The sequence below is a fragment of the Gekko japonicus genome, unplaced genomic scaffold (assembly GCF_001447785.1).
Source record: "Gekko japonicus isolate JY-2015 unplaced genomic scaffold, Gekko_japonicus_V1.1 scaffold1165, whole genome shotgun sequence".
Classification (NCBI taxonomy): domain Eukaryota; kingdom Metazoa; phylum Chordata; class Lepidosauria; order Squamata; family Gekkonidae; genus Gekko; species Gekko japonicus.
The window spans coordinates 68,452-95,561 of NW_015170311.1; the positions used below are offsets into that span (position 1 = coordinate 68,452).

The window sequence follows — 27,110 nt, forward strand, 5'->3', positions numbered from 1 at the left end:
TGTTGACCCCCCCCCCAAGCACCAAGAAGACAGAGCATCACTGTCAAGTTCCGTCAAGCTGTTAAGATCTCATACGGTAGGTCTTGATATACTTGAACTTGTGTATCTTCCAGTTGAAGCCCATTACTCTTCTTAGCGGCTTCCAGCACAATCTTCTTTGCTTTGACGTCAGTTCAGCCATTATATCAGGGATCAAAGCTGGTGATTCAGCTTGCAATGGATTCAAACTATAAGCTTGACTAATCAGTGGAGCCGGAAGCTGCAGCAAAGTTTGAAGCCATTCATTTAAAGAGACCGTGAGGTCTTTATCCACTGCAAAGTTTGGGGAAATTCCCTAAATTTGATTTTCCTTTCACGGGCTTTAATGTCCAAGAGTATAATTTTTGCTTTTGCTCCATGATTCAAAAGTCTTTAATTCTTCTATTGCTTTCGTATTGTTAGCTGCTTCAGTAAGTGCCTTATCTGTTTTCTCTTTCAAGTCAGTTATATTCTGATTCATGGCATCAAGCTTTTGATGAATTGGGGTGATAATTTCCGTTAGTTCTCTTTTCATCTCTGTAAACATAGCTTGGATGGGGTTTTTTTGTTATTGAGTCCTCACGTGTGTGTTTTTGCCCATTCGGGTTGTTGCTTCTTTGTCTGTATCTGCTTCCAACAGGGGAAAAGACTCTTCTTCCGAAGATTGCATTATTCTCTCTGTTTGTCTCTCTGTTTGTTGAGGTTCTGGGGGGGGGGGTTACCTCCTTTTGCTCCTTTTGGCTGCCCCATTCCTCTCAATGAACGACTGTTAGCTTTAGAGTCCTCTATTAATCTTGTTTTGACGTTTTTAGGAGCTCAGACGGGGAGGCTACTTCAGTCTTGACCCCGCAGACTTGCAGTCACTGGAAAACCTGTTTTCCCTCTTCATCAGAACAGTTCGTTTCACCTTAAATCACTGTTACGTGTTTCTCACAAATGCCAGTTTTTAAAAATGTGGATGGGAGGGTGTCAGTTCAAATGTGCCACAAATAGATGTAGATTTAAGTGTTCTCCTGCCTCAAGCTCCTTTGCAGAGAATGCCAGTGGGCCACTTTGAGAACTGAACTGTCAGCTGTTTCTGATATAATAATGGTGGCTTCCTTGCTTTATTTTCAAATGTTTTATCGTACAGGTAAAAGAAGCCAAAGAAAATGAAGTTAATATCGATGAAGCCAGAGAGCACTACCGGCCAGCAGCTGCAAGAGCATCTCTTCTTTACTTTGTAATTCATGATCTGAACAAAATCAACCCATTATATCAGTTTTCATTGAAGGTAATTTTTTTAAAATTCTGCTACTAAAAAGTGAAGCACAGTGCCATTTGCTTCATGAGACCAAGGCTGGAGACAGATTTGTTTTTGTAGAAAGCTATAAGTAGTGTGATGGAGCTGTTGCTGCTAATGGTAAGAGCATTGTTTTGCTCCCCATGCACCCCTTGTGTCTAGTCAAACAGGTTTTACTAGGTTTGGGTCATTGTTTTGAAACTTGCAAAATTTGTTTGATCAGAGAATAGCAGGGGGGAAGCAAATGAATATGTGCACCATGGACAACAACAATGGCATTATCATACTGCCTTCTTAAAAGCAGTTGTTGGTCTCCAACCTTCAAGGGAAAAGTAGCATTAAAAAGCAGTTTAGGAAGGGACAACACGTTAGCAGTCCTCTGAGCTCCTGTATGTAGGTGTGCAACTAAATAATGAGGTTGCATTATTAATAATGGTCTTTGTCTGTTATTGTCGAGCCTGGAGTGCATAAAACACTATGGGAATGGAATGCAGCAATTAGCAAAATATATAAACACTGTTATTTTGCACATCATGTTCTTGTATGGTATAGCTCTGCACATATTTAAAGAAGCAAGTTTGTACAGTTTCTCACTTGCTGTATAGTAGTACAGAATGTAATGAGTAATCTCCATGTACCATTAAACTCCAGCTGGAGCAGACCAGTGTGCAGATTATGGCAGATACTTCAGGGCAATGGCTACCATTTTCCCCAAGAAATGATAATACATTGTCAGTGTTGTTTTTAGAGATTTTAGGTTGTTGGGCCCTTGCTCTAGAAGCCTAGAACCAGCTGCCAGTAACATTTTCTTACCAGAGGAAATTCTGACAAGTGAGATAAATTGATTCTATGTCCTTTTAGGCTTTCAACACTGTTTTTCATAAAGCAATTGAGCAAGCAGAGGCATCAGAGGATATCCAGGAGCGTATCTCCAACCTGACAGAAGCTATTACATATTTCACTTTCCTCTATGTAGGCCAGGGACTCTTTGAAAAAGACAAGCTGATCTTTCTAATCCAGACAACCTTTCAGGTAAGAAAATGTCACTAATACTTTGATTATTTTTTGTAGCATTTCAGACTGGAAACAAACTTGTTGGTACAGCACAAGCACATTTAAATTGCATTGCAAGTGCCAGGGACAAGACACAACTGTGCATGATAAACTGGGGACAGACTTGACTGCTAAAGTCCTGATCACTAATCCTTTCAGGCCCCAGTTCCAGCTGAAGAGAATTTCCAAGGGGATTTCCTTCCTTATCAGACCAGGGACTGTGAAAAACTAAACATGGCCAAGGCTAGACCAAGCAAAATGTGTGGAGCTTTTAAATTTTATTTATTTAATTAATTTATTTATACCCTACCCTACCCCGAGAATGGGCTCAGGGTGGCTGGGTAAGGATGTGCTTGGAAAACATTTAGGGTAGCACAGGGTCAGACCAGTAGACCAAAACAGCCCTGGAAAACTGCCATGCCACTCCTGCCCCACCACTCGTCTCACCTCAAGGAAGGCCAAAGATCCAGCTGTGGAGAAAGGAGGCACCACTATACTCATCCTTGCTGGTCACAGCCTTCTCTATCCAGCTGTGCTGGTCTGGGCACAGTAGGGCTGGTAAAGAAGAATACAGGTGATGCTGGGATAGGACAGCGTAAAGCCAGGCTATACTCTGGACTACTGAAAGAGGGGAACTGGGATAACAGATTCAGGGAGCTCTCAGGTATACATAAACCAAGTATTCTAGCCAGTCAGATGTTCATTTCTATATTAGGACTGCAGGGCAAGGGTATGGTGGACCTGAGTTTGGTTTTTGCTATATAAATAATGTCTGACTAGGGCCGCAGAGTGAGAAATATTTGTAATAAAAATATGTATGCTTTCAGTAATAGGGGATCAGATTGAATGAATAGCCTCTCCACATTTTGTTCACTTTCTAGATTCTGCTGAGAAATAAAGAGATAGAACTCACTGAATTGAACTTCTTGCTGCGATTCACAGTTGAACACACTTATAAAAGCCCTGTGGACTTTGCAACTACTCAGTCATGGAGTGCCATTCGGGTTAAGTCCAGAAACTCTTTTTCAGATATTTTATCATGTTTCTAGATAATGAAAGCAGCAGTAGCCCATATATCTGAACAGATTTAACTTACTGGCAACTACCTCTTTTGCATTGCTTTTTTGCTCTTTTGCTTTCTTTAATGCACTTTCCCCCCTAATTTTCAAAAGTGCAAATAATCCTGATTTTTTCAAAAAAAGGTGAAAGGTAACCAAATGAAAATATCTAGTCTAGAAAGAATTGACCAAAGAAATTTCTGTCTCCCATAATGTATGCTCATATGCCTCACATTGTGTGAATAATGATTATGTGGTAAATTCCGTTGCATTGTTGTTATCAAATGACAACTGTCATAAGGAATTTGTGCTCTTGCATCAATTGTAAACATTTTGGTGGTGGGAGTGCAGTATATCCTTTTGTTAATTCTCCTTGAGACCTCTCTAGGCTCACTGAAGCACAAATTCATCTCCACACTGGATCCCCGGTATATAGAAACTTGACTGTTGTTGGTAAATCAGTCAGAATGGGTGGTTCTGAGACTTAACAGAATCCTAAACAATTTGCTACCTTGTATAATGTAGGTGATTAGAAAAGCAACTGATACTATCACAATTTATTTGTCTCCTAACACAAATAGCCTTTGCCTGTCTTGCACATACACGGATGAAGTGAATACAAAAAAAGGAAAAATCCTCCACATAATTAAACCTCCAAAACTACTCAAATACACTAAATATAATGTTTACAGATTATTTGCATAATCAGCAATAACAAACATACAAAATAATCTTAATACAAATCTTGAAAATTCATATAAATAAATTGTGCAAATAGGGGAAATTCAAAGTTCATGAGTCACAGAACAAAGGATTCAGATGTAAATTGCAAATTCAAAACAAAACAAATACAAATCAGAACATCAGGGAGAAAGGCTGCTGCTTACCTCTTTGCATACTGAGTTCATTTTCCACTTACAGGGAATCATTACCCTAGGAAGACCTTGAAAAAACATCATTCTTCAGTGCAGGGGTACAGGACTGGGTACCACTTTTGCACTTGGCCACCTCATTATAACCTCTTCAGGCACAGATCAGGCCTACATGCCAGTAACTAATGTGTGTTGCTGAAATATTACAGGCCATTGCCCTAATGGATGAATTCCGAGGATTAGATAGAGATATAGAAGGTTCTGCTAAGAGATGGAAAAAATGGGTTGATGCAGAATGCCCAGAAAAGGAGAAGCTTCCTCAGGAGTGGAAAAGCAAAAGTTCTTTTCAGAAGCTAATTATACTAAGAGCTTTACGCCCAGATCGGATGACCTACGCCCTCAGGTATACCGTTTGAAATTGTTTGTAATTAGATAGCGCATTTTTATCCCACATTTCCTTTAAGGAGGTCAGGGCAGCATAGACAGCACTCCATCTGCCGTTTTATCTTCATTACAGCTCTGTGAGATAGGTGAGGTTGAGAGAGGAATGACTGGCTCAAAGTTACCCAGCAAGCTTCATGGCGGAATGGAGATCTGAACCCAAGGCTCCCTGATCCTAGTCTGCCCACTTTAATTATAATACTACACAGGCTGTCCACGTTCATACCTGTTAGTCCTTCATCTCTTTATTTCAAGCAATCTGCATTCTCTGTCGAATGTAATTTGAAGTGGTATACCATAAAAACAAAATAATATGAAACGTGTGACACCAAAGAATAGATGTAGCTGCCCTCTACTGAGTCAGACTATTGGTTCATCTAGCCTAGTTTTGTCTACTGTGACTTGCAGGGGCTTAGGCAGACAAAGGTCTTTCCCAACACCTGTTGTTTCAAGGTTTAACTGGAGATGCCAGGGATTGGATTTAGGACATTAAAAGCACGTGAAGCAGATGCTCTACTGATTAGCTCAGTGCTCCCTCCTATGATGAGTCTCCCCATGGTGAGTCAGTTGGCATATAAACTGGGCTAGATTTATATGAGCATATAGCTATACCAGAAATGCTTTAAATCCAAATGCATGGAGCCTGTGTCACAATATAGTCATTCATATTTAGCTCATTTTTAGCTGGTTGCCACAAGGTGGGTACCTGTATCATTAAATTAAAACTGTATGAAAGCTGTTCCCATGTAATGGTTCTTCTATGTGGTACATCTATATGTGGCTTGCCCCATAATAGAGCAAACTACAGAAGTGGTTTGATCATCACTTTTTTTTTAGTTTGTTCTGTTATAGGGAAACCACATAAAAATGTACCATATAGAAGGACCATTACATGGGAGCAGTGTAATGATTTAATGTTTTGGGGTGTGTGTTTCTTTAAATGTTTAGTTTGACGGCAGTACTGTAAGAAGAGTGATAGAAGGAGACAAGTGTGATGTGATTGGCTGAAGACTGAGAGTGGGAGGAGAGGTGTCTATGCGGTGATTCTGTGTGTGAAGTTTGAAGAGAAGTGTGATGTGATTGGCTGATGACAGAGAGTGGGAGGAGAGGTGTCTATGCAGTGATTCTGTGTGTGAAGTTTGAAGAGAGCATAGTTTGTGGGACTATGGGAGTTTTTGAGTCAATTCTGTGTGAATAAGTTTTAGAAGTCTGAGAGACTGTTTGTGACACCAAGGTTTGCCAGTTATATTTACAAGTTTCTTTCATCAACAACAGTTCAAAATAACCAGAAACCTATTTTATTCTTTATTAAATAAATCAATTTTTGTTTAAACTTATCCCAGAAATCAGAATAGACCTTCCTCAAGGCCACATAGTCCTCTGAAGTGCCCAGACCCTGGGTCATTCTACCAAAAGAGAGAGATTTGGAATTTTTAATTCCTGGTGGCAGCATAAATCTACCAAGTTTATGTACACAGAGGGTGATTTAAAGGTAAAACTGTCTCCCCTATAAGCAAGGATGTCACAAGTAGCTTTTGTACAGTTTTGGTTTAAAGTGGTGATACAGGTACCTATCTTGTTTGTGCAGACTGGATGTTAGATTAGTGACTTCTGATAATACTAAAATACCAAACTGATCAGTGGAGATGTTTGGTTTTCAAGCCATTGCCCAGAACTTTAGTTCCACTTTTTATTCCTGTGGAATGGTGGAACCCAGCGGAAAGGATATTTTAGGAGATTCCAAAAAATGATACATGGACCCTGAAAAAAACAGATGACACAATGAGGCTAAACACCAACCTAACCCACTCCCCCAGCCTTATTTCTGTTTCGCAGCCACAGTACATAGTTGCATACAGACTAGGTTGTATACACATAGAGACTTACACACAGATGTGTACTGACTCCTGCCATCTCTACTGTACACACACTTGAACATTCATGTTAGCATTCTACTCACTTCCATTTAAAGAGACTGCTCTGCTGATATACTGACTCCTGCCATCTCTACTGTACACGCACTTGAACATTCATGTTAGCACTCTACTCACTTCCATTTAAAGAGATTGCTCTGCTGATACCCCCAGTTAATTAAACAAATAGCTCTTACCAAAGGGCAAGAACTGTATATGAGCTAAGCTCTAATTCTCCTGTTTCTTTGTACATTTCTGTAGGAATTTTGTGGAAGAAAAACTAGGCCCTAAATATGTAGCTGGAACTAGAATAGACATGGCTAAATCCTATGAAGAAAGCAGTCCAGCCACTGCAGTATTTTTCATTCTCTCTCCTGGAGTTGACCCTCTTAAAGACTTGGAGACACTTGGTGAGCCTGTTTCAATCATTAAGAATTACCAGGTTTGTTTGAAAATTCAGGCCTGCGAATATTCAACATTCCAAATTCTGATTGAAAAAAATTGAAACCCACATTCTGTAAACAGAATGTACTATGCAAATAGAAGAGGTGCAAATCAGTAATGTATGCAGTTCTGTCCAAATACACGTCCTTGTCTCCTTTTGTGGAATGCTTGGTGCAGACTCGCATGAGTTGATGAAGAACATGTGAGACACATTAATGTTGAATGGATAAAGCTGGGGGGGTCATCTGTATTGGTGCAGTGTTGGAAAGGAGAATGGGAGTTGGTTTGATTGGGAGGGCATTTTACATTTACAGGCTTTTTGGCAGGAATTCTAAAATGGCTGTAGGAGCAGGAAGTCTCTCTGATGGTTTTTTCTTTCTGTTGCTGATTTGCAGCGTCCAGAGACCTTTTCTTACTGCATAGGCTGTGATTGGTAACAATGGGGGTTTGTGCTTTGACTTAGACAGAGTGAGAGTTGGTCTTTAATTAATTACATGTTAAGCTCACAAAAGTCCCACAAATACTCATTATAAAGAATAAAGCAGATTTAAATTTGGAATTGTTTTCCTCAACAAGAGTTAAGTTTTAAAGATTTCTTCCCCTCTGCCCTAACCCTTCATTCACTATGGAAGGATGGATAAAAAGTGTGAGGCTATTAGCACTACAGCATGAAGAAATTTTTAGATTGAACATTCCTCTGCTTGGCATAATGCAGGCTCTTTTGTGCTGTTTCTTACCTTTTGACTAGATGAGGGCCAGAGGGCAATTTTCTCCATGCTCATGTAATCTTGTGCCCCCTGTGACTAAATAATGGTCATTATACAAACTATATTCAATTGTGTAAGAAACTGTCGCTTTGTACTTAGGATTACTATTCCCCACCGACTCTGCTGAGAATACCAGGTTAATACAGCTGTGACCTGACTGTGCTCAATTTAAACTCAGGCCTCACAAGGTGAGAAGCCTGTGCATTTACCCACTGAACCAATCAGTTAAAAAACTGATGTGATAGCTACCACATGTTGCTCCCTTTTTTCCACAAGGGAAATGGTTTGCACCCCCTGTATGAGTTTATAAAGCTCAGTAACAATACCTAGCATCTATCAAAATGTCAAAAGGTTCATTATCTTAAAACCAAGGGAGCAGATTTCTGTATGCCTTTTTCCCCCTAATACCAGCAGTAAGACTGCTGTTGAGAGCTCGCAATTTTGCTTGTTGAAATAGTGTTGAGTGAAGTGCTTCAGAAAACGAATGTGCATTGTCCCAGTGATAGTGAAATTAATGGGGCATTATCTCCCCCCCCTCCACATGCACCCTTTTGTTTACCTTCCCACCCCCATTACTTCACTTGCAGGCAAAAAACTTGGCCTCACCATCGACTCTGGAAAATTTCACAATATCTCTTTAGGACAAGGACAAGAGATTGTTGCAGAGGAGGCATTAAAGAAAGCTGCCAAGTACGGGCACTGGGTTATTCTCCAAGTAAGTGCAAAATGGTGTGATTGATGTTCTTTATGTGCTCAGTCAGTGGCTGATGCCATGCATGCTTAACCAATGAAATATGTTAGTAACATAAATGATCAACATACGCTCTGTGCAATTCTGAGAGAAGAGGTTTATGGAGGTGTGTGGAGTGTTTCTGGCACTTGTAACTTTCTGTTTATCTTAACAGTTATGAAAAACCACAAAACATAATGCTGCCTGTCTTAATTGGCTGCTGCTAAGTCCTCACTCCTCCAAAATGGCTGCTTCAGGAATGGGAGATGATGTTTCACCAAATGTATCTCTGAGACTGGAGTTAAAGTGGGGCTGTTATTGTGCCATATGTGCAGTGTCCGTCATCTCTGAATATCCTGCACATGTCATGTATTCTTTGGAGGGAGAAAATATTTCAGCCCTATGTGTTGATATTTCAAATAATTTGCATTATATTTCTACTTAAGTAATATTATTTATTGCATTGTTTAATATTGCATGTTTTAATATGCCTTGTTTCAGATTTCTGCAGTCCTAGTCCTATTACCTTGTTTATTAGATTTCTCCTTGTAATACGTTATATAACCAGTCTTGAGTCCCTGGGAGAAAGGTGGACTATAATTAACATAAAATTCTACTGAACAGTCTCCGAGCTCAGGAGACAGCCAGTTATTGGGTGCAGAAGGCATAATTTATATATTCAAATGCTTTGTAAAACCCAGTTTCCTAACACCACCTACAGATAATGTAGTCCTTGTTAATGTAAAAGCTACTGAAACAGAAACTTTCTTACACTCCTCCCTATTCTTGAAATTATTTTAGAATTAAATGATACTTGGAGTGTTGCCAGTTCATTGTTATTCAACTGTGCAATAATGAAATGAAAACAGCGTAATTAGGCCTTATCCTTTTAAAATGATAAACTTGTACTGGACTCAAACTTTGTTCTTGTTCTTACAATGAAAGTGTCTCATTCTCTCATACAGAATATACACCTTGTAGTCAAATGGTTGGGGACTTTAGAAAAACTGCTGGAGGAATACGGCAAACACAGTCACCCAGGCTTCCGTGTCTTTATTAGTGCTGAACCAGCTCCAACTCCCGAAGAACATGTCATACCTCAAGGAATATTAGAAAACTCCATTAAAATTATTAATGAACCTCCAACTGGAATGCTAACAAACCTTCATGCTGCTCTGTACAATTTTGACCAGGTTAGGATAAGTTGTGCATTGATTGTTTTCTGGGGAAAGGATTTACCTTGCCCTGGCCATTGAGTACTGAACGTGACATCTGTAGGTTTTCAGTTCAGCAAAATCAGTTCCCAGGTGTCACAGGAGGTCTTATCTTGCAATGTATATTCCTGCAGTTAACCAGAAGAGTGCATTGTGGTTTGATGTTCATGACCCTCTCCCCCATGCACACATGTACCATGGACTAGGATCATGCACCAGCAGGAAATAAAATAGTTGCCATGTAGTAAACCATTCTACTGATAGAGAGATATGGTTGTCTTTACCATGCAACTGACTCTCAGAGGTGCAAACTGATGAGACAAATATGCATTTAAATTCCTTCCACCAAAAAGTCTCAAAAAACAGTTACTGTTATCCACATTCGTTTTTCCCCAGTATAGTCTGGTAGAAACCAGATGGGCAGCTTTGTAGTAAACTGATGGATCTTCTCTGTGGTCTCTGTGCATCACACCTCTGGAATGTAGTGTGCCTGCACTGACCCCAATCGGTAAACTTGAAAGCTAAAGGGATTTTCTCACCCACTCCCAAGTCATGTGCAAAGGCTCCAGTGCGCATGACTACAGGGAGGGGCACAACGATCCCGCCAGTTTCCTTCGGACCGTCATGGTGTTAGGATCTCTTTCTTCTTGGGCCTACTTGGCTCCTATGGCCAAACAGTGGGGTTTCTTTAAACAGTGTTTGCAGTGCAACAGTAAGATCGCACCCCCTGACAGACACTCCCTCTGTCTTTTGTGCCTCGGGGAAACTCACCCCATTGGCTCTTGTTCTCGAAACAAACGAGGAAGAACAGAGCTGCAAGGCTTCATACTGCCCTGCTGGAGTCAGCACTCTCTCCTCTGATGGCATCGCCTCAGGTTACGTCGGGCCATGCATCGATGTCGACCCCACAACTGCTGCAGTGTCTCTGACACTGGCTCCTACTGATGTTGATTGACTGGTGCTCAAATGCTCGGTCCCAGCATCCAAGTTCGAAACCCACATCCCTGCTAAGAAACGCAGAGAGGGTAAGGACCTTAAACCTTTCAACCAGAAGAAGCACAAGAGAGATTCAACCAAACCAAGGGTTCCCCACTTAAGGTTCCATCAACACCTCTGCGAGAACCAGAACCATCGTCTGTGCTTGCGTCTAAATTGCTTGATTCACCAGTCCGTGGTCCTCACTAGTCCTCACCCATGCTGCATCCGATACAGCTCATGGACTCTGAACAGGACACAGACTTAACTCAGCAATCCCAATCCTCCAGTGTCGAGGGTCTCGACTCCGGTCGGGAAGACCACAACTCTGCACATCCCTCCCCTTGCTGCTCATCTGTTGATGATCGGGGTCAATCTTTGGGACTGCTTCCCCCACCTCCAGCCCCATGGGACCAACACCAATGGCAATTCCCGTATGGAGCTTACCCCCTGTCGACCAGCATGCCTTGGCTCCCACCTCACATGCCGACAGAATGGGATTGACAATCCATGTCCTCCCGCCTCACTCGGTATCAGGAACCAACACCGGAGAAACCATTGCCACAGCCTTCGATACTGATGGGAAAGCGTCTTAAAAATACATTTGTGACAAAGCAGAAAGCAATCCCAGTGGTGCCGACACTTTCGGCACCGAAAATCCCAGTCCAGTACTTGGATCCATTGGACCAGTCTGACTCGTCCAATGCCTCACAAGAATCAGGTGATAACAGTACAGAACATCCAAAAAATCCTTCCCCACCACAGAAGGTATCAGAGGACCTCCCAGTTTCTCCATCAGAAGTCCTAAAGTTCTATTGAGAGTTTATCAAGAGAATGGCCAATATCCTGACTCTGTCTACAGTACAGCCTTCTCCCGCGGTTACCGATACAGTTTTCAATATTATCCAGATAGACTCCTCAACAGCTGTTGCCCTTCCCATGACCTCAGTACTGCTGCAGGCCGTGAAAGGCTCCTTGGCCTCACCCAGCCTCCACTCCCATTTCTAGCCACAGAATCAACCGTATGTATAAGGTCCAGGAAACAGCTGTTGAGTTCCTGTTCACACATCTGAAACTGAACTTTGTGGCGGTGAACTCGTCTTCAAAAGGCAGGTGCATTCACTCCGTACCTCCTGATAAAGAAGGAAAAAAGTTGGATTCCTTCGGGAGAAAATTTTATTCGACTGGTGCACTGGGCATTAAAACCTCAAATTACGCTGCCTGCATGGGCAGGTACCAATATGCCCTTTGGGAGCAATTGTCTGAGTCTACTGCATCCCTACCTGAAGACCTCAACCACAAGGCCAGACAGATCCAGAAAGAAGGTATGCTGTTAGCCAAATACCAACTCAACTCAGCCGAGCATCTGCTAGATGTAGCAGCCAAGACACTTAACTCTGCTATTGCACTCCGTCGCCATGCCTGGTTGCTGTCCACTTCTCTGCAGCATGATACTAGGTCATACATGGAGGACCTTCCCTTTGAGGGAGAAAGCTTATTCAGTTCCATCACAGACACTGTTCTCCAGGACCTGGATAAGAGTATTAAGACTTCCCATAATCTGGGGGTCTCTTCGTTCTCTAGACAGAGCAAATCGAAATCCTGGAACAAATCGTGGTCACATACACCTTCTCGTTCATATGGAAACAAATCTAGATTTGCTATGACTACCCAATCCAGACCCAAGACTCCCAAAGGCCCCAAAGAGGGCCTTTGACTGAAAACTTCTGCTTGTACCACTATGACCCACTCACCTCCATCCTTACCTTTCGGCCTGGAGGCAAATAACGTCAGACAGGTGGGTCCTCTCCAGTGTTCCCTCTAAGCTGAGTTAGTGTGAGCTAGCTCACAATTTTTTAGCCTCCGGCTCACACATTTTTGCCTTAGCTCAGGAAGAATGGCTCCAGAGCAAACTAATTGATGCAGCAGCCAAATCACCTGCTCACAACTAATGCCAGTAGCTCACAAAGTAGAATTTTTGCTCACAGAACTCCACAGCTTAGAGGGAACATTGGTCCTCTCCAACCCTGGACCCACAAGATGCCTATTTCCACATCACGATTCATCACAGTCATAGACAGTTACTGAGGTTCACAGTAAAAGGTAAAGGTAAAGGTTCCCTTGCTCGAAAGCCAGTCGAATCCGACTCTAGGGTTGCGGTGCTCATCTCCGTTTCAAAGCCGAAGAGCCAGTGCTGTCTGAAGACGTTTCCGTGGTCATGTGGCCGGCATGACTAAACACCAAGGCGCACGGTACGCTGTTACCTTCCCACCGAAGTGGTACCTATTTATCTACTTGCAATTTCTTGCTTTCGAACTGCTAGGTTGGCAGGAGCTGGAACTAGAGATGGGAGCTCACTCCATCTTGCGGCACCTGGGTCTCGAACTGCTGAACTACTGACCTTCCACAGCCTGCAGTTCAGCGTCTTAACCACTTGAGCCACCGCAGCTCACAGTGGTTAAGTTCACAGTTCACAGTAGGGGACCATTATTACCAGTACAAAGCCCTTCCCTTTGGACTGTCCACAGGCCCCCAGATATTTACGTAAATGATGGTGGTCATTGCTGCCCACCTGCACCTGCAAGGGATACAGATTTTCCCATATATAGACGATCGAATGCTGGTGGAAGATTCCGAAATGGCTCTCCTACAGCACATAGATTCGACCCTGGCATTGTTGAACTCTCTGGGCCTGTGTATAAACCACAAGAAGTCGATGCTTCATCCCTCCATGAGGGTCCAGTTCATAGGGGTGATTCTAGACTCCCAGGTTTGCAAGGCTTTCCTTCCCCCCAAGAGGGCAGAAGACATTATTTGTCTGATTCAACAGTTGCATTTGCAGGGCAATGCATCAGGAAGACAGCTCCAATGTCTTTTAGGAATGATGGCCACCACAACTGCGGTGATTGTGTTTGCCCGACTCCACATGAGACCGCTACAGCTGTGGTTCCTGAAACAATTCCACCCCCAGCATCAACCCCAGTCTCAATGTTTCACCTCCCACACACACATACTGGCCTCCCTAGAATGGTGGGAGGATTGACAGCCCCGTCCGTGACCATGATGACGGATGCATCTCTATGGGGCTGGAGCACATATCTCAACAGCTTGTCTGTGGGCTCCAACTGGGAGACTCACCTATCACACAAACACATCAACTTCCTGGAGCTTCTGGCTATGAAGTATGCCCTCCAGTCGTTTTGCCACATGGTGTCCCACCATACAGTCACTGTCCTGACAGACAACACCACGGCTTTGTGTTACATAAATTGTCAAGGTGGCACAGTCTCAAGAAGCCTATGTAGAGTGGCTCTGGAGATTTGGGACAAGCGTCAGTCCAGGAAGATCTTCCTGGTCGCAGCTCATCTTCCCAGCTCTCAAAACATGACTGCAGACATTTTGAGCAGGGGGGGGGAGCATCCCTACATGAATGGGAACTCAACTGGAAATACCTCCAGCCAGTGTTTGATATATGGGGCCACCCGGTGGTAGATGCCTTCACAACAAGACAAAACAGAAAATGCTGTCTGTTCTTCTCAAGGACGGGAGTGGATCACCCCTCTCTAGGGGGCGGTCTCCTTTACCCATGGTTCAACCAGCACTTGTTCATGTTCCCTCCAATTCCCTTACTTACCAGAGTGATTCACAAGATCATACGCGAGGCTCTGAGGTGTATCCTCATATCTCCATGATGGCCTCGACAGCACTGGTTCCCCACTCTGCTCCAGCTTTCCAAGGGCTTCCTTTCACCATTTCCTGGCAGCACCGGATCTTCTCCTCGCCCAAAGGGGTCTGGTGCTTTATCACAATGTACCACGTCTGAAACTCACAGCATGGAGAATTCAGTGACAACACTCAAGAAGAGGATAGACCCTGTTTTGTTGAATTGTTGGAAACCTTCCACCCGTAAATCCTATAATGGCAAGTGGAATAAATTTTTGAGTTATCTTACTTCTGTTGGGCTACCCCCACCTCCTTCAGACTTGTTTTCCATTTTTGGTTTCCTACTGTCTCGTCTAGACCAATGCTCCCTCTAAGCTGTGGAGTCTTGTGAGCAAAAAATTCTACTTTGTGAGTTAGTGGCATTAAAGTTGTGAGCGAGTGATTTGGCTATTGCATAAATTAGTTTGCTCTGGAGCTGTTCTTCCTGAGCTAAGACAAAAATGTGTGAGCCAGAAGCTAAAAAACTGTGATCTAGCTCACAGTTACTCAGCTTAGAGGGAACTCTGGTCTGGACTTGGGTCTCAACCATGCTTCAGTTCATATGTATCTGGTAGCCATTTCGGCACACCATCCTCCAATTGAGGGTTACTCAGTGATTACTCACCCGCTTACCAAGAAATTTCTCAGAGGGCTCATCCGTCTTTCTCCTCCACTTCGTTACCTCACGCCAGCCCGGGATCTGCCACTGCTTTTGGCCGATGCAGCTTGCAGCTTCTCTCCTGGAAGACGGCTTTTCTGGTCTCCATTACTTCTGCTAGAAGACTAAGCGAGCTGTCAGCTCTTTGCTGTGACCCTCTCTATCTGGCCTTTCATCAGGATGGTGTCTCCCTAGCTCCTGATATTTCTTTTCTACCCAAAGTGGTCTTGGGGTTTCATTTTCAGGTGAACATTGTTCTCCCAGTTTCCCCCCCAGCTCCAAGGGATGATACTGAGAGTCATCTCCACACCCTGGACGTAAAAAGGGCCCTGCTCTTTTACCTGGACAAGACGAGGGCTTTTTGTAAGACTCCGGTCCTCTTTATCCCCTATGCCACACCTTCGCTCAGGCGCAAACTCTCTTCACAGAAACGGTCCAAGTGGATTGTGGAGACCATTAAACTTTGCTACCTGTTGGCTAGGAAACCACTCCCGGGGCCGCTCCATGCTCATTCCACCCAGGCCTTAGCCACGTCTACAGCCTTCCTGAAGTGCACACCGCTTCGTGACATTTGCAATGCAGCAACCTGGGCCACCCCTCACACGTTTGTGAAGCATTATGCCCTAGATGTGCGTCTCCGTCAGCAGACTTCGGTGGGATGGTCTGTGTTTCAGTCAGTGTGTGTCTGAGGACCTTCCAGCACTCTCCTTCAGGTAGGCACTCTGCTTGTTAATCTCCCAGAGGTGTGATGCACAGAGACCACAAAGATAAAAAGGTTGCTTATCTGTAACTGATGATCTTTGAGTGGTCATCTGTGCATTCACACCACCCGCCCTCCTCCCCCACTGCTGTCAGTCCCTTGTTTGGCTCTGAAACTGATGGCAGCGGTCAGAAGGAACTGGCAGGATCGTCGTGCCCCTCCCTGTAGTCATGTGCACTGGAGCTCTTGCACGTGACTCGAGAGCAGGCGCAAAAATCCCTTTAGCTTTCAAGTTTACTGATAGAGGTCGGCACAGGCACACTATATCTCAGAGATGTGAGTGCACGGATGACCACTCAAAGATCATCAGTTACAGGTAAGCAACCTGTTTTTCTATTTTGCCAGAAGTGTATTGATTGGGCAACTGATGTGTGCAGCAGACCTGTAATGCACATCAGGCCTTCACAACTTGTGGTGTAGTATCCCAAAAGCACCACATGAGCCATTTATTGGGGTCTTCCAGATGCTTGACAATTCCCATTTTTACAGTAATTAACTAGCATAAAAACAGGCTTATCAAGCCTGCTGGTAGGCTGCCTTTAGCTTAGTGGATCATATGTTAGGCATGTCCGATGTACATGCATTTTCTCATATGTATGATATCTTCAAGAATACCAACATGTTGCCTTGAATTACTTGCAGTTTTATTGTTACACTACTAGTCCGGTGTAATGCAGTATATGGTCTATGTCCAAGAAGTAGCATAGAAGTATCTGCCATTATGCCCAGAGAATTCCCTTGCATTGGTAACAATCGCATTACATTTCATTTAAGCAGTATCTGCAGAACTGAATATACTAATAGATTCTACCTCTTCTAGCTTACCTGTTGACATATGAGAGAAGCAATTATCATAAGAAAAGCACAGATGCAGTCTCTTGGTGATTTGGTACAAATTTTGTTCATATTTCTTTGTTTAATAGGATACACTTGAATTATGTACCAGGGAACAGGAGTTCAAAAGTATCTTCTTTTCCCTCTGCTACTTTCACACCTGTGTTGCTGGAAGACGCAAGTTTGGACCTCAAGGATGGAATCGAAGATATCCTTTCAACATGGGAGATCTCACCATCTGTGTCAATGTCCTCTACAACTATTTAGAGGCGAACACTAAAGTAAGAATTAGGGTATGAAGTCAAACAACTTTGGGCAGGGTGGTGGTTCTGCTGCTCTTTGCTTTTAGAAGTGAACAAGAGGGAACAGAATAAATTTTTTTGAAGGCTTTAATGAAATAAATCAAATGTACATCTGTTGTTGGGAACATAAATCACAGAGATCAAAGGCTTTTCACAGTGGCTGGTTGAACTTCATAACATAGGTTGATCCAGTTCCACACTAGTGGTTTTGCAAAAATTAAATAAATAAATAATTGATCCAGTTCCACACTAGTGGTTTTGCGAAAATTAAATAAATAAAAAAATGAAAATGTCCTTCATTATGTTAACAAAAACAGTGGTTTACATGTGCATATATGCCAAATTCATTAGGCAGGTAATGAAGCATTTGCACAACTGTAATTACATACAGCAGTCCTGACAGTTCATAACATTGCATTAATAATCACTACAATTAATTCTGATGATGGAAGCAATTTGCAGCGCGTCACATGTATAAATAATGGTGCATTTCCTGTGTGTGTCATTATTATGTATTGAAGGCCACCTTGTTGTGACTTTCTCAGGAATGTTCCCCATGAGTCCAAGTTTAAAATTAGATAAGTGATTTCCTCTGTTTGGAGATTGGTTGCCAGTCAGAGGGTACAAAACTGTTCAGATGATACAGCTGATAAAATAATGTGTTTGGAGGGGAGCAAGACATTTAGAATTCTTCCTGCTGCCTGTAATGAGTTCTGTGCAACTTTAAAAGCTTGCTAACACAATTGATCCAATAAAAGCTTATAATAATGTTTTACTGTCTAGCAGTAACTGATATACTATTAAGATGAAGTGCTTATCTTCATGAAGGCAGCTGATTCAGGACTTGATATATAGATCCAGGCATAAAGGGAGACTGTGGAGTCTGCATTTGCCTCTTACTGTCCACAACTGGCTTTTGCATTCATACTGTGCACAAAACCTGTTTTTGCATATAGGTTCTTGCTGCAGGATACAGACCAATGCCTGCCTAGTACATTGTTTGTGATATTAACAGGACTGTTTTAGCTATGTTGAAAACACATCTTTTCCATTATTTCAAATGGATTTGCAAGGTATGTTCAAGCTTAACTAGGAGCATAACGACATAAAAAGGGCGGATGAATGGTATCTCTTAGTCCATTGGTGGGTGTGTGGCCAGTCTCTGGTGGACTGTGTAGTACCTGATAGTTGCTTTGATTCTAATAAAGAATGCTGAACTAGGTCAGTTTGGCCTGATATTGCAAGGCATTTTTTATATTCTTAAACAGGAATACTCAGAGTTATTTAATGCCGATTAGTTATGCCTTTACTATTGAGAGATGCTGATTGTGCACTCTTGCTTTGCATGTTTTTTTAAAAAAATATACATTATGCAACACTGAAATTAGCACACTCTTATATCAATTGCTAATTTTATCCATATGTGTTAACATTATATTCCATGTTTCACATAAAGTACACATTATTTCCAGCTTTTCTTCCTTCCAGATGAAAAAGAATAATACAATGGGCAACTTACTGTGAATGTGGAATGTCACAGTTTCAATAATTGCTTCATTTTATAATGATATTGTAAAAGTGTATGAATATTATAAGGAGGTATAAGAGGAAAATGCTATCTCTTCCTTTTTCTACTATATGTATATTAAACATTTATTATATCAGAGTATAGGTTACAAAAGAGTCTATTGTGGCCTTCTAAATATAGTGCAAATTCGTGCAGACCTAATGTAGCAGATATAAATCTTGCCTATTAAACCTATTTCTCTGATTACATACTCAGTTTGCCGTTACAGGTTTCCTTCTGCATAGGTTCAACCCTCAGGGAATTCACCACTTATTTTACAATAAGACATGAGCTCCTGGGACCACCTTTTCAGAAACGAATCGCTTTTCAGTGTCAAAATGCAGACAATGTGAACAAAGAATCATTTACCTATCTGAGTGGTACAGAATAATCCCAGCAAGCACTAGGTCATGTACCATAAATTGGCTGGTGGTCATGATTTAGTTTCTTCCCATCTGCTCTATGCAGTTTGGCTTCATTCTGACTCTGAAGCTAGTGGCAGTATAGGTAGGGGTTATTCTTTCACTTTTGTCTAAATTGGATCATTACGTAATGGTATTAGAGGATTCACACTAATAAAACACAGTATAAAAGTTTCAAAGCTAAAGATACTTTTTCATAACAGGAGCCCTATTAGATCAGACCTGTGGTCCATCTTGTCCAGCGTACTGGTTCACATCAGCCAGTCAGTTACCCCAGAGGAACAACAAATATGGCACAGAGTCTAAGGCCTTCCCCTGATAAGAGGTTAGCTGCCTTTTCTGAATACACTAGCCATAGTGAGTAGCCATTGCTAGATCTATCCACCATGAATCTGTCTAATCCTCATTTCCCCTGACCTGTACCTCTAACTACCTCTAGCAACCGTGGATTCCACAGTTTAATTACTTATTGAGTAAAGAACTATTTCCTTTTGTCTGTCCTGAATCTATTGCCCATCAACCTCATTGGGCATCACCACGTTCTAGTATTATGGATGAGGAAGAAAAGTTCTTTGTATTTCCTCCACCTCAAGCATAATTTTATAAACCTCTACCATGCCCTGTCTTTTTTTCTACACTGAGAAGTCTCCAACAATTCAGCCTTTCCTATTAGGAAAGGTGCTCCAGTCCATCAGTCATCTTGGTTTCCCTCTTCTAGACTTTTTCCAACTCTGCAATATTCTTTTCGAGATAAAGCAACCAGAAGCCACACTGTAGATCTATATAGAAACATTATAATATTGGCTGTTTTATTTTCAGTCCCTTTCCTAATTATTCTCAGCATAGACTTTGCCTTTTTCACTACTGCAACACAAAGAAAACATTTTAATCAATCTTCTACTAGAACCCCAAGATCTCTTTCAATTTCAGTCAATTCAGACTTAGGGTTGCCAGAACCCCCAGTTTGGTGGGGGTTACCCACTCTTTGGGGGGTTCTACCCACCACCTAGCCAGTGGGGGAAGCCCCACCCCCAAGCCCCAACACCGGTAGCCACCCCTTCCTTCTCTCTTCAGAGAGAGGAGGGAGAGGGGTGGCTGTGGGCCACGTGCCCGAACGCCAAGCAGCATTGCCACTCGGAGATTCAGGGCCCCACGCGCCCAATCTCCAAGCAAAAGTGCCACTCAGAGATCGGGCAGGGGGTCCTCCGGCTGCAGGCACTTAAAGGGGTCGCTTTAAGTGCACAGAGCCAGCGAGAACATCCCACTTAAAGGAGTCCCTTTAAGTGCATGCAGCCAGTGGGACATGGCCCCATGTGCCCAATCTCTGAGCAAAAGTGCCACTCAGAGGTCGGGCAGGGGGGCCCTCAGGCTGCGGGTAATTAAAGGAGTCCCTATAAGTGCATGCAGCCAGTGGGACAGGGCCCCACACGCCCAATCTCCAAGCATAAGTGCCACTCAGAGATCAGGCAGGGGGGTCCTCCAGCTGCAGGCACTTAAAGGAGTCCCTATAAGTGAATGCAGCCAGCGAGATATCCCACGGAGGTGGGGCTTGGAGCCGGGACATCCCCTTTGGGAACGCCCCCCCAAAATCCCCCGCTGGGGACAAAAATGGACCTGGCAACCCTATTCAGACTCCCTCAGCATATATTTGAAATTAACAGTTTTTTGGTTCCAGTGTGTATCAGCTTTACTTAATTTACTGGATTTCATTTGCCACATTGCTTAGAGAGATTTAGAGCGATCTAACTTCCCACAATCTTGTTTTACACTGTTCTGAATACTTTGGGATCATTTGCAAATTTGGCTACTACACCACTAGCCCCCAATTCCAATAATTTATAAACAACATCAGTCCCAATAACAGTCTTTGTGGGACCCCCCCCCCGCTCACATTCTTATTTATTTAACACAATTTACACCTCATCAGGGCCACCATTACAACAACCGTCCATTTATCCCTACTCTGTTTCCAGTCATTTAATCCGTTTTAATCCATAAAAAGACTTGCCCTCTTTGCTCATAACTGCTTAGCTTACTCAGGAGTCTTTGTTGTTGTACCTTGTCAAAAGCCTTATGGAAGTATATAATGTGTACCGGATCACCCTTATCCATACACTTGTTAACTGCTCAAAGAATTCCAAAAGGTTGGTAAGGCAGGATTTCTTTTTACAGTACCCACGCTGATTTTCCCTTGGCAGGATGTATTCCTCAATTTGGTTAATAATTCTGTCTTTAATAACTATGCTTCTTAAGCTCTAGCCTTTGGGATCAGTTTCCCTGAACTGCTGGCTCTCTAGCTCCAACTGGCTGACCTCCAGTGGCCAGGTTCTCTCTTAGTTCAAATGGAGTCATTCCAAAAGGTTGGTAAGGCAGGATTTCTTTTTACAGTACCCACGCTGATTTTCCCTTGGCAGGATGTATTCCTCAATTTGGTTAATAATTCTGTCTTTAATAACTATGCTAATTTTTCTGAAATATATGTTAACTGACCTGTAATTTCTTGGATGCCCTCTAAAACCTCTTTTAAACATTGGTGTGACATTTTCTACAAGACGAACAAATATTTACCCAATATGAAGGCACATGAATTCACCCAGTATTACAACCTTTTCCAGTTTAGTCACATACTGTATTTTTCTCTCCATCTCAAGATTCTCTCCAAAACCATGAGAGGGGATCAAGGAGTGATAGTATACTCCTACTTTTAAAGTAACCCTTAGGGCCCATATGTCCACCTATAGTGATTCAGTGAGGAACTTTATGCCCCTAATGTTTTCTAGCATATTTAACCCTGTGCACTCTGATAATATAGAGCAACATCACCTCCAACACATCCCTTGGTGTCCCATCTGTAGAGTATGTACCCAGGGATACCCCATTCCACCAGGTTTCTTAAACACCCACTATATCTAAATGGTCATTTAGAACCAAGTTCTCCAGTTCTCCTATTGCTGCTTCGAACCTTATGTTATTAGAATACAGGCACTTGTATTTCATTTCCCTCTCTAAGGATCCTCACACATACAGACCACCTTTACTGCCCTGCTCTCATTCTTAAGCTCTAGCCTTTGGGATCAGTTGCCCTGAACTGCTGGCTCTCTAGCTCCAGCTGGCTGACCTCCAGTGGCCAGGTTCCCTCTTAGTTCAAATGGAGCCCATCTCTTTTGTACAGATTTGGCTTATCCCAGAAAGCCCATCCTTGTGTCACCACTTTCTGATCCATGCAATCTATGCCTGTCTAGCTGGCCCTGAGAATACTGCTACCTTTGAGGTCCTCCTGACCTTTAACTTTCTTCATAGTAACATAACTTTTTCCTCCAGGACGACACAACTCTATTTCTCAGTATCGTTGTGGCCAACGTGCACCTGTCTACACAGCACATGATGTCTGTAACCTTTGTACCTTTTCAACATGCTAAAGAGAAGCAGTAAATTTCACTGGGATACAGTTGAGATGGTTTCTATTAACTCTTGTGACTCAGTTTACTAAAATAAAGTAGTTCAGTGTGTTAAGTAACAGCAATAAATGGCTGGAGTTCATGAATAAGAAGTCTTCATGAAGACAGTCTTACAAACCAGCCTCTCGTACAGCACGAACACAGAATTTTTTAAACAAGTAGAGTGCATGATTTTTTGAAGCAAGTAAAGGTACAAGTATAGAATGTGGGTTCAAGATTCATGCCATAACTGAATTTCATTATATGTCTGTGAAGAATTTTCTAGATTCACAATTTATAGAGTTTTGACATTGTCACAGCAGTATACATACTGCATTTTTAGGTCTGAAACAAAGGGTTACACAGTCTGCCAGGCACTGAACACTAAAGGTTCAATGCTGTTGCTATCTATTATCAGGCATTATGACAGGGCACAAGGGAAGTTTGTGGCTTCTAAATAGATTGCATAGCTCTATTATGTGCCCTTTACTCCAACACAGAACTTTTATGGTTCTGCTAGCAAATCAGAAGAAAATATAGATATAGGAGGACCCTTCTAATTTACAGTTAGTGGCAGTAACAGTGCTGATAAAAACACAGTTGTTTGGCTTTTCTGAATCACATTTACAAAATAAATGAAGATCTTATCAGGCCCTCTTGGAAACAGAATGCTACAAAGGACACAGAAGAAAAGGCAATATTATTTGGTAAATTACTTACATAAACCTTGAAACTTAATATATTATAATTGTATTTTACAACTAAACAAAAGATTTTAACATATTCAAATTGTCTTAGATCTTTTAATTAGATCATCTCCTTTTTTCAGCACAGTTTATATAAAAGATGCATTTAGATAGTCGTTTATTGAAACTGAAATAAACTTGCAGTGAGCACACTGGAATAGCTGCAGCTTTTAATTTCCTCTGCTCTATCGCATCATGTAATACACAAGCCTATAATTAAGTTTTTACTTGAACTGTTGGGAGGGAAATACTGCCCCCTGAGGATGCAAGGTTCCTGTCTGAGCTTCGTTATAAATTGATGTATATTTTTTCTTTAAATCAAGACTATGAAAGAAAATTTGCTTACCCAATTTTACTTAATGTGGTAGTGCCTTTTTAAAAATAAACATCTTCCTGTTATTAATCACAAGCTACTTGAAGTGCATTATGTGCAGAGCCCTTCAACAAACATAACTCTCTTGAGTATGTGATAATATACACGTTAATGACATTCCACCCGGTGAAAACCTTCAGAGCATCCCAAATTAAAATAATACTCCTTTATTATTTGTTGTTGGGATATATAAAAGATATCAATCTATACACCCCAGGTCTGACAAGAATTTATACTTAACTAAGGACCACATAATAAAACATTTTAGTGGATTACATTCTCTTGTCTTGCACAGTATTTTCGAAGGATTTTTGTTGCTGCTTTAAAAACACTTCCCCTGAGATAATAAAGTCAGGAATTAGAGGGGTTTTTGCTATTGTGCTGAGTCACAAACTAAAGATTAAATACCTGGAACGTTGGTTATGTTTCAGCCTGATCCTATGCATATGTCCTCAGAAAGGACTCCCTCTTGTAAGGATGGCTTCCAAATAAATACACATAGAATTGTGGCCTTAGCACAGTTGAGTTCAGTGGGCTGGTTCCTGCATGCCACTGCATCAACAACGAAACAGTCAGAATGGAGCCAAATGGCCCCTGATTCAGCCTATGCAGCATGTATAAGCAGGTTGCCTACCTGTGACTGATGATCTTCGAGTGGTCATCTGTGCATTCACTCCTCTGGGATATAGTGCACCTGCGCCGACCTCGATCGGTTCCTCTTGAAAGCGAAAGGGATTTTCGCACCCGCTCCCCAGTCACGCATTGGCCCCACTGCGCATGACCAAGGGAGGGTACGACAATCCCGCCAGTTCCTTCTGACCACTGCCATCAGTCTCAGAGTAATAAAAAGGAGAGGACCGAAAGCAGAGGGGAAGGAGGGCGGGTGGTGTGAATGCACAGATGACCACTTGAAGATCATCAGTTACAGGTAAGCAACCTGTTTATCTTCTTCGTGGTCTCTGTGCATCACACCTCTGGGAGATTATTCACGTTCTGACACGTCGCAAACACATCAATTTCTGGGTAACCCCATCTGTGGAAAATTGGTTGGAGGTAAGCCCAGTTGAGCTCCCACTTGTGGAGGGATGCGGCTCCTCTGCTCAGAAAGTCCGCATGCACATTGAGCGACCCTGGCAGGTGAGCAGCAATGGTGAACACACCCTGGGATTGACACTCGGTCCAAATCTCCCAGGCCAGTCAACAGATTCCCCTGGACACTGTCCCGCCTTGCCTGTTCAGGTAACACAGTGCAGTGGTGTTGTCTGTCAGGATTGCCACCGTACGGTGAGCCACGAGATGGCGAAAGGACCTTAGGGCAAACTGGATGGCAAGCAGTTCCAGGAAATTGATGTGTTTGTGGGCCATATGAGGTTCCCATTTGGTGCTCACACACACACCTTGGAGGGGAGTCCCCCATCCTCACAGGGATGCACCCATGGCTAGGGTCATTTCGGAACTGGGTGCAAGAAATGGGGCTCCCTGCAGGAGGTTGTCTGGAGTTTCCCATCACTCTAGTGAATTCAGCACTTGCACAGGTAGCACGAACTGTTAAATCTGCTTTGCTGATGCATCTCCCTGTGTTTTTATCAGGTTGATGAGAGCGATAATGTCTCCTGCCCTTTAGGGAGGGATAAAGGCTCGGCAGATAGTCGAATCCAAAATCGCTCCGATAAACTGGACTCTCAATGAAGGAAGGAGCATTGACTCTTTCAGGTTCACCCTCAGGCCCAACGCATCTAGGGTGACCAGTGTTAAATCGATATGGTTGAGCAGAGCCTCTCTAGAGCTTGCTACCAGCAACGAATCGACTATGTACGGAAAGATCTGTACACTCTGAAGACGGAGGTACGCCACGATGACAATCATCATTTTTGTAAAGACTCTGGGCACTGTCGAGAGTCCAAAAGGGAGAGCTTTGTGCTGAAAATGGCCTTCCGCTACTGCAAAACACAGAAACTTCCTGTGAGATGGATGGATACTTATATGCAAGTCCAAGGAGCGTACTGGATGGTGGAGTAGTTATGAAGTTGGGGGCCTTGGGTACCTGGTATAAATTCTATGAGGTACCCCTTTTTGATGATGGAAATACCCACCGGTCTGATGTTATTCGCTGCCAAGCAGCCAGGTAGGGAGACAGGTGGGTAGGGGTGGGACAACAGGAGTCAAAGGCTCTGCTTGGAAACTTTCGGAGTCTTAGCCTTAGGCTGAGATATGGATGAGAATTTTGGTTTGTGCCCATAAGGGCGGGAAGACCCAGTGGGTGAGTGTTGCCACTGTGTTTCCCGGGACAACTTAAGAGAGACCATGGCTTGTTCCAGGATTTCCTGCTGGTTCCCGGCAAGGCGGGATATAAATTGAAAATAATAAATAAATAAATAAATAAATTTCACTTTGGATAGTTTAGGATCCGACGTGACTCCTAAATTTTGCGACGTCTTTATACTTTTGTCTAGGTCTTGCGGGACCGTATCAGTTGTGGCACTGAAAAGGCCCTCACCTTTGAATGGAAGGTCCTCAATGAGAGTTCTGGTGTCCTGTGGTAAGGCAGTAGAACGCAACCAGGCATGACATCGGAGGGTAACTGCTGAAGTCAGCGTTTTGGTGGCCGCATCCAATGTGTGCTTAGCTGCATTGAGCTGATGCTTAGCCAAAAGCATTCCCTTGAAGGACTCACACGAGACACGATCTTTGAGGGAGAAGAATCTGTCTGCCCCAAAGGAGCAAGAGACTTTATTTTATACATACTCTGCCCCCCCCACCGTGAGGTGAGGCTGTTGGCTTGCACGTACAGAAACAGGGGAAAACAGATACTTAGAATGCCTAAAATGCTTCCACAGTATCTTAAGACTTGCTTGCAGTTTCAGGATGTGCAAAGGTCAGAACCAGGACTGGCATGCCATATCGCTGATCCTTACCCACATTCCACTCTCTCCTTGTCTTTAAAACAGGCATTGTTCTTCGGAATTTTCTGATCCCTCCTCAAAGGAATCAGAATGAAGGCTATAGAGAGAGGACAGAAAAGGCCCTCGCGGAGTAGCTACAGGATAAGCACTTCGTCTGTTGGTGTTGCATGACAAGCGCAAAGATTGAAACAGAGCAGGGATACATTGTATAAAACAACACAGGCCAATGAGACATAAAACAATCATTACAAGATATTGTACACATTTTCCAAGCCACCCCCCAGGTAGCCATGACCACAGGGCGGTGGAGGTTGAGACAGAAAAGGCCCTCGCGGAGTAGCTACAGGATAAGCACTTCGTCTGTTGGTGTTGCATGACAAGCGCAAAGATTGAAACAGAGCAGGGATACATTGTATAAAACAACACAGGCCAATGAGAAATAAAACAATCATTACAAGATATTGTACACATTTTCCAAGCCACCCCCCAGGTAGCCATGACCACAGGGCGGTGGAGGTTGCGATAGTTGTGGTCCCCACTGGCGAAAGTTCTTACCAAAGGAGCAACCATATTGGTTACAGGTATAATCGGCATGAGGAATAGCAGACAGTTTCTTCGAAGTGTCCAAAAGGGTACACA

At 42.9% G+C, this 27,110-nt stretch overlaps 1 protein-coding gene across 1 annotated transcript in view; it reads left to right on the forward strand.

Moving 5' to 3' along the window:
• The window catches only part of LOC107116122 (dynein heavy chain 11, axonemal-like), a gene marked incomplete at its 5' end in the record, with an annotated part of 122,608 nt that overhangs the window by 67,791 nt on the left and 27,707 nt on the right, over positions 1–27,110 (forward strand). The window contains 8 exons of the mRNA XM_015417993.1: positions 1,151–1,291; positions 2,162–2,332; positions 3,235–3,357; positions 4,493–4,686; positions 6,899–7,047; positions 8,436–8,563; positions 9,544–9,771; positions 16,811–17,002. Coding sequence (XP_015273479.1) covers positions 1,151–1,291; positions 2,162–2,332; positions 3,235–3,357; positions 4,493–4,686; positions 6,899–7,047; positions 8,436–8,563; positions 9,544–9,771; positions 16,811–17,002 — 1,326 coding nt within the window. The remainder of the gene's footprint in view (positions 1–1,150; positions 1,292–2,161; positions 2,333–3,234; positions 3,358–4,492; positions 4,687–6,898; positions 7,048–8,435; positions 8,564–9,543; positions 9,772–16,810; positions 17,003–27,110) is intronic.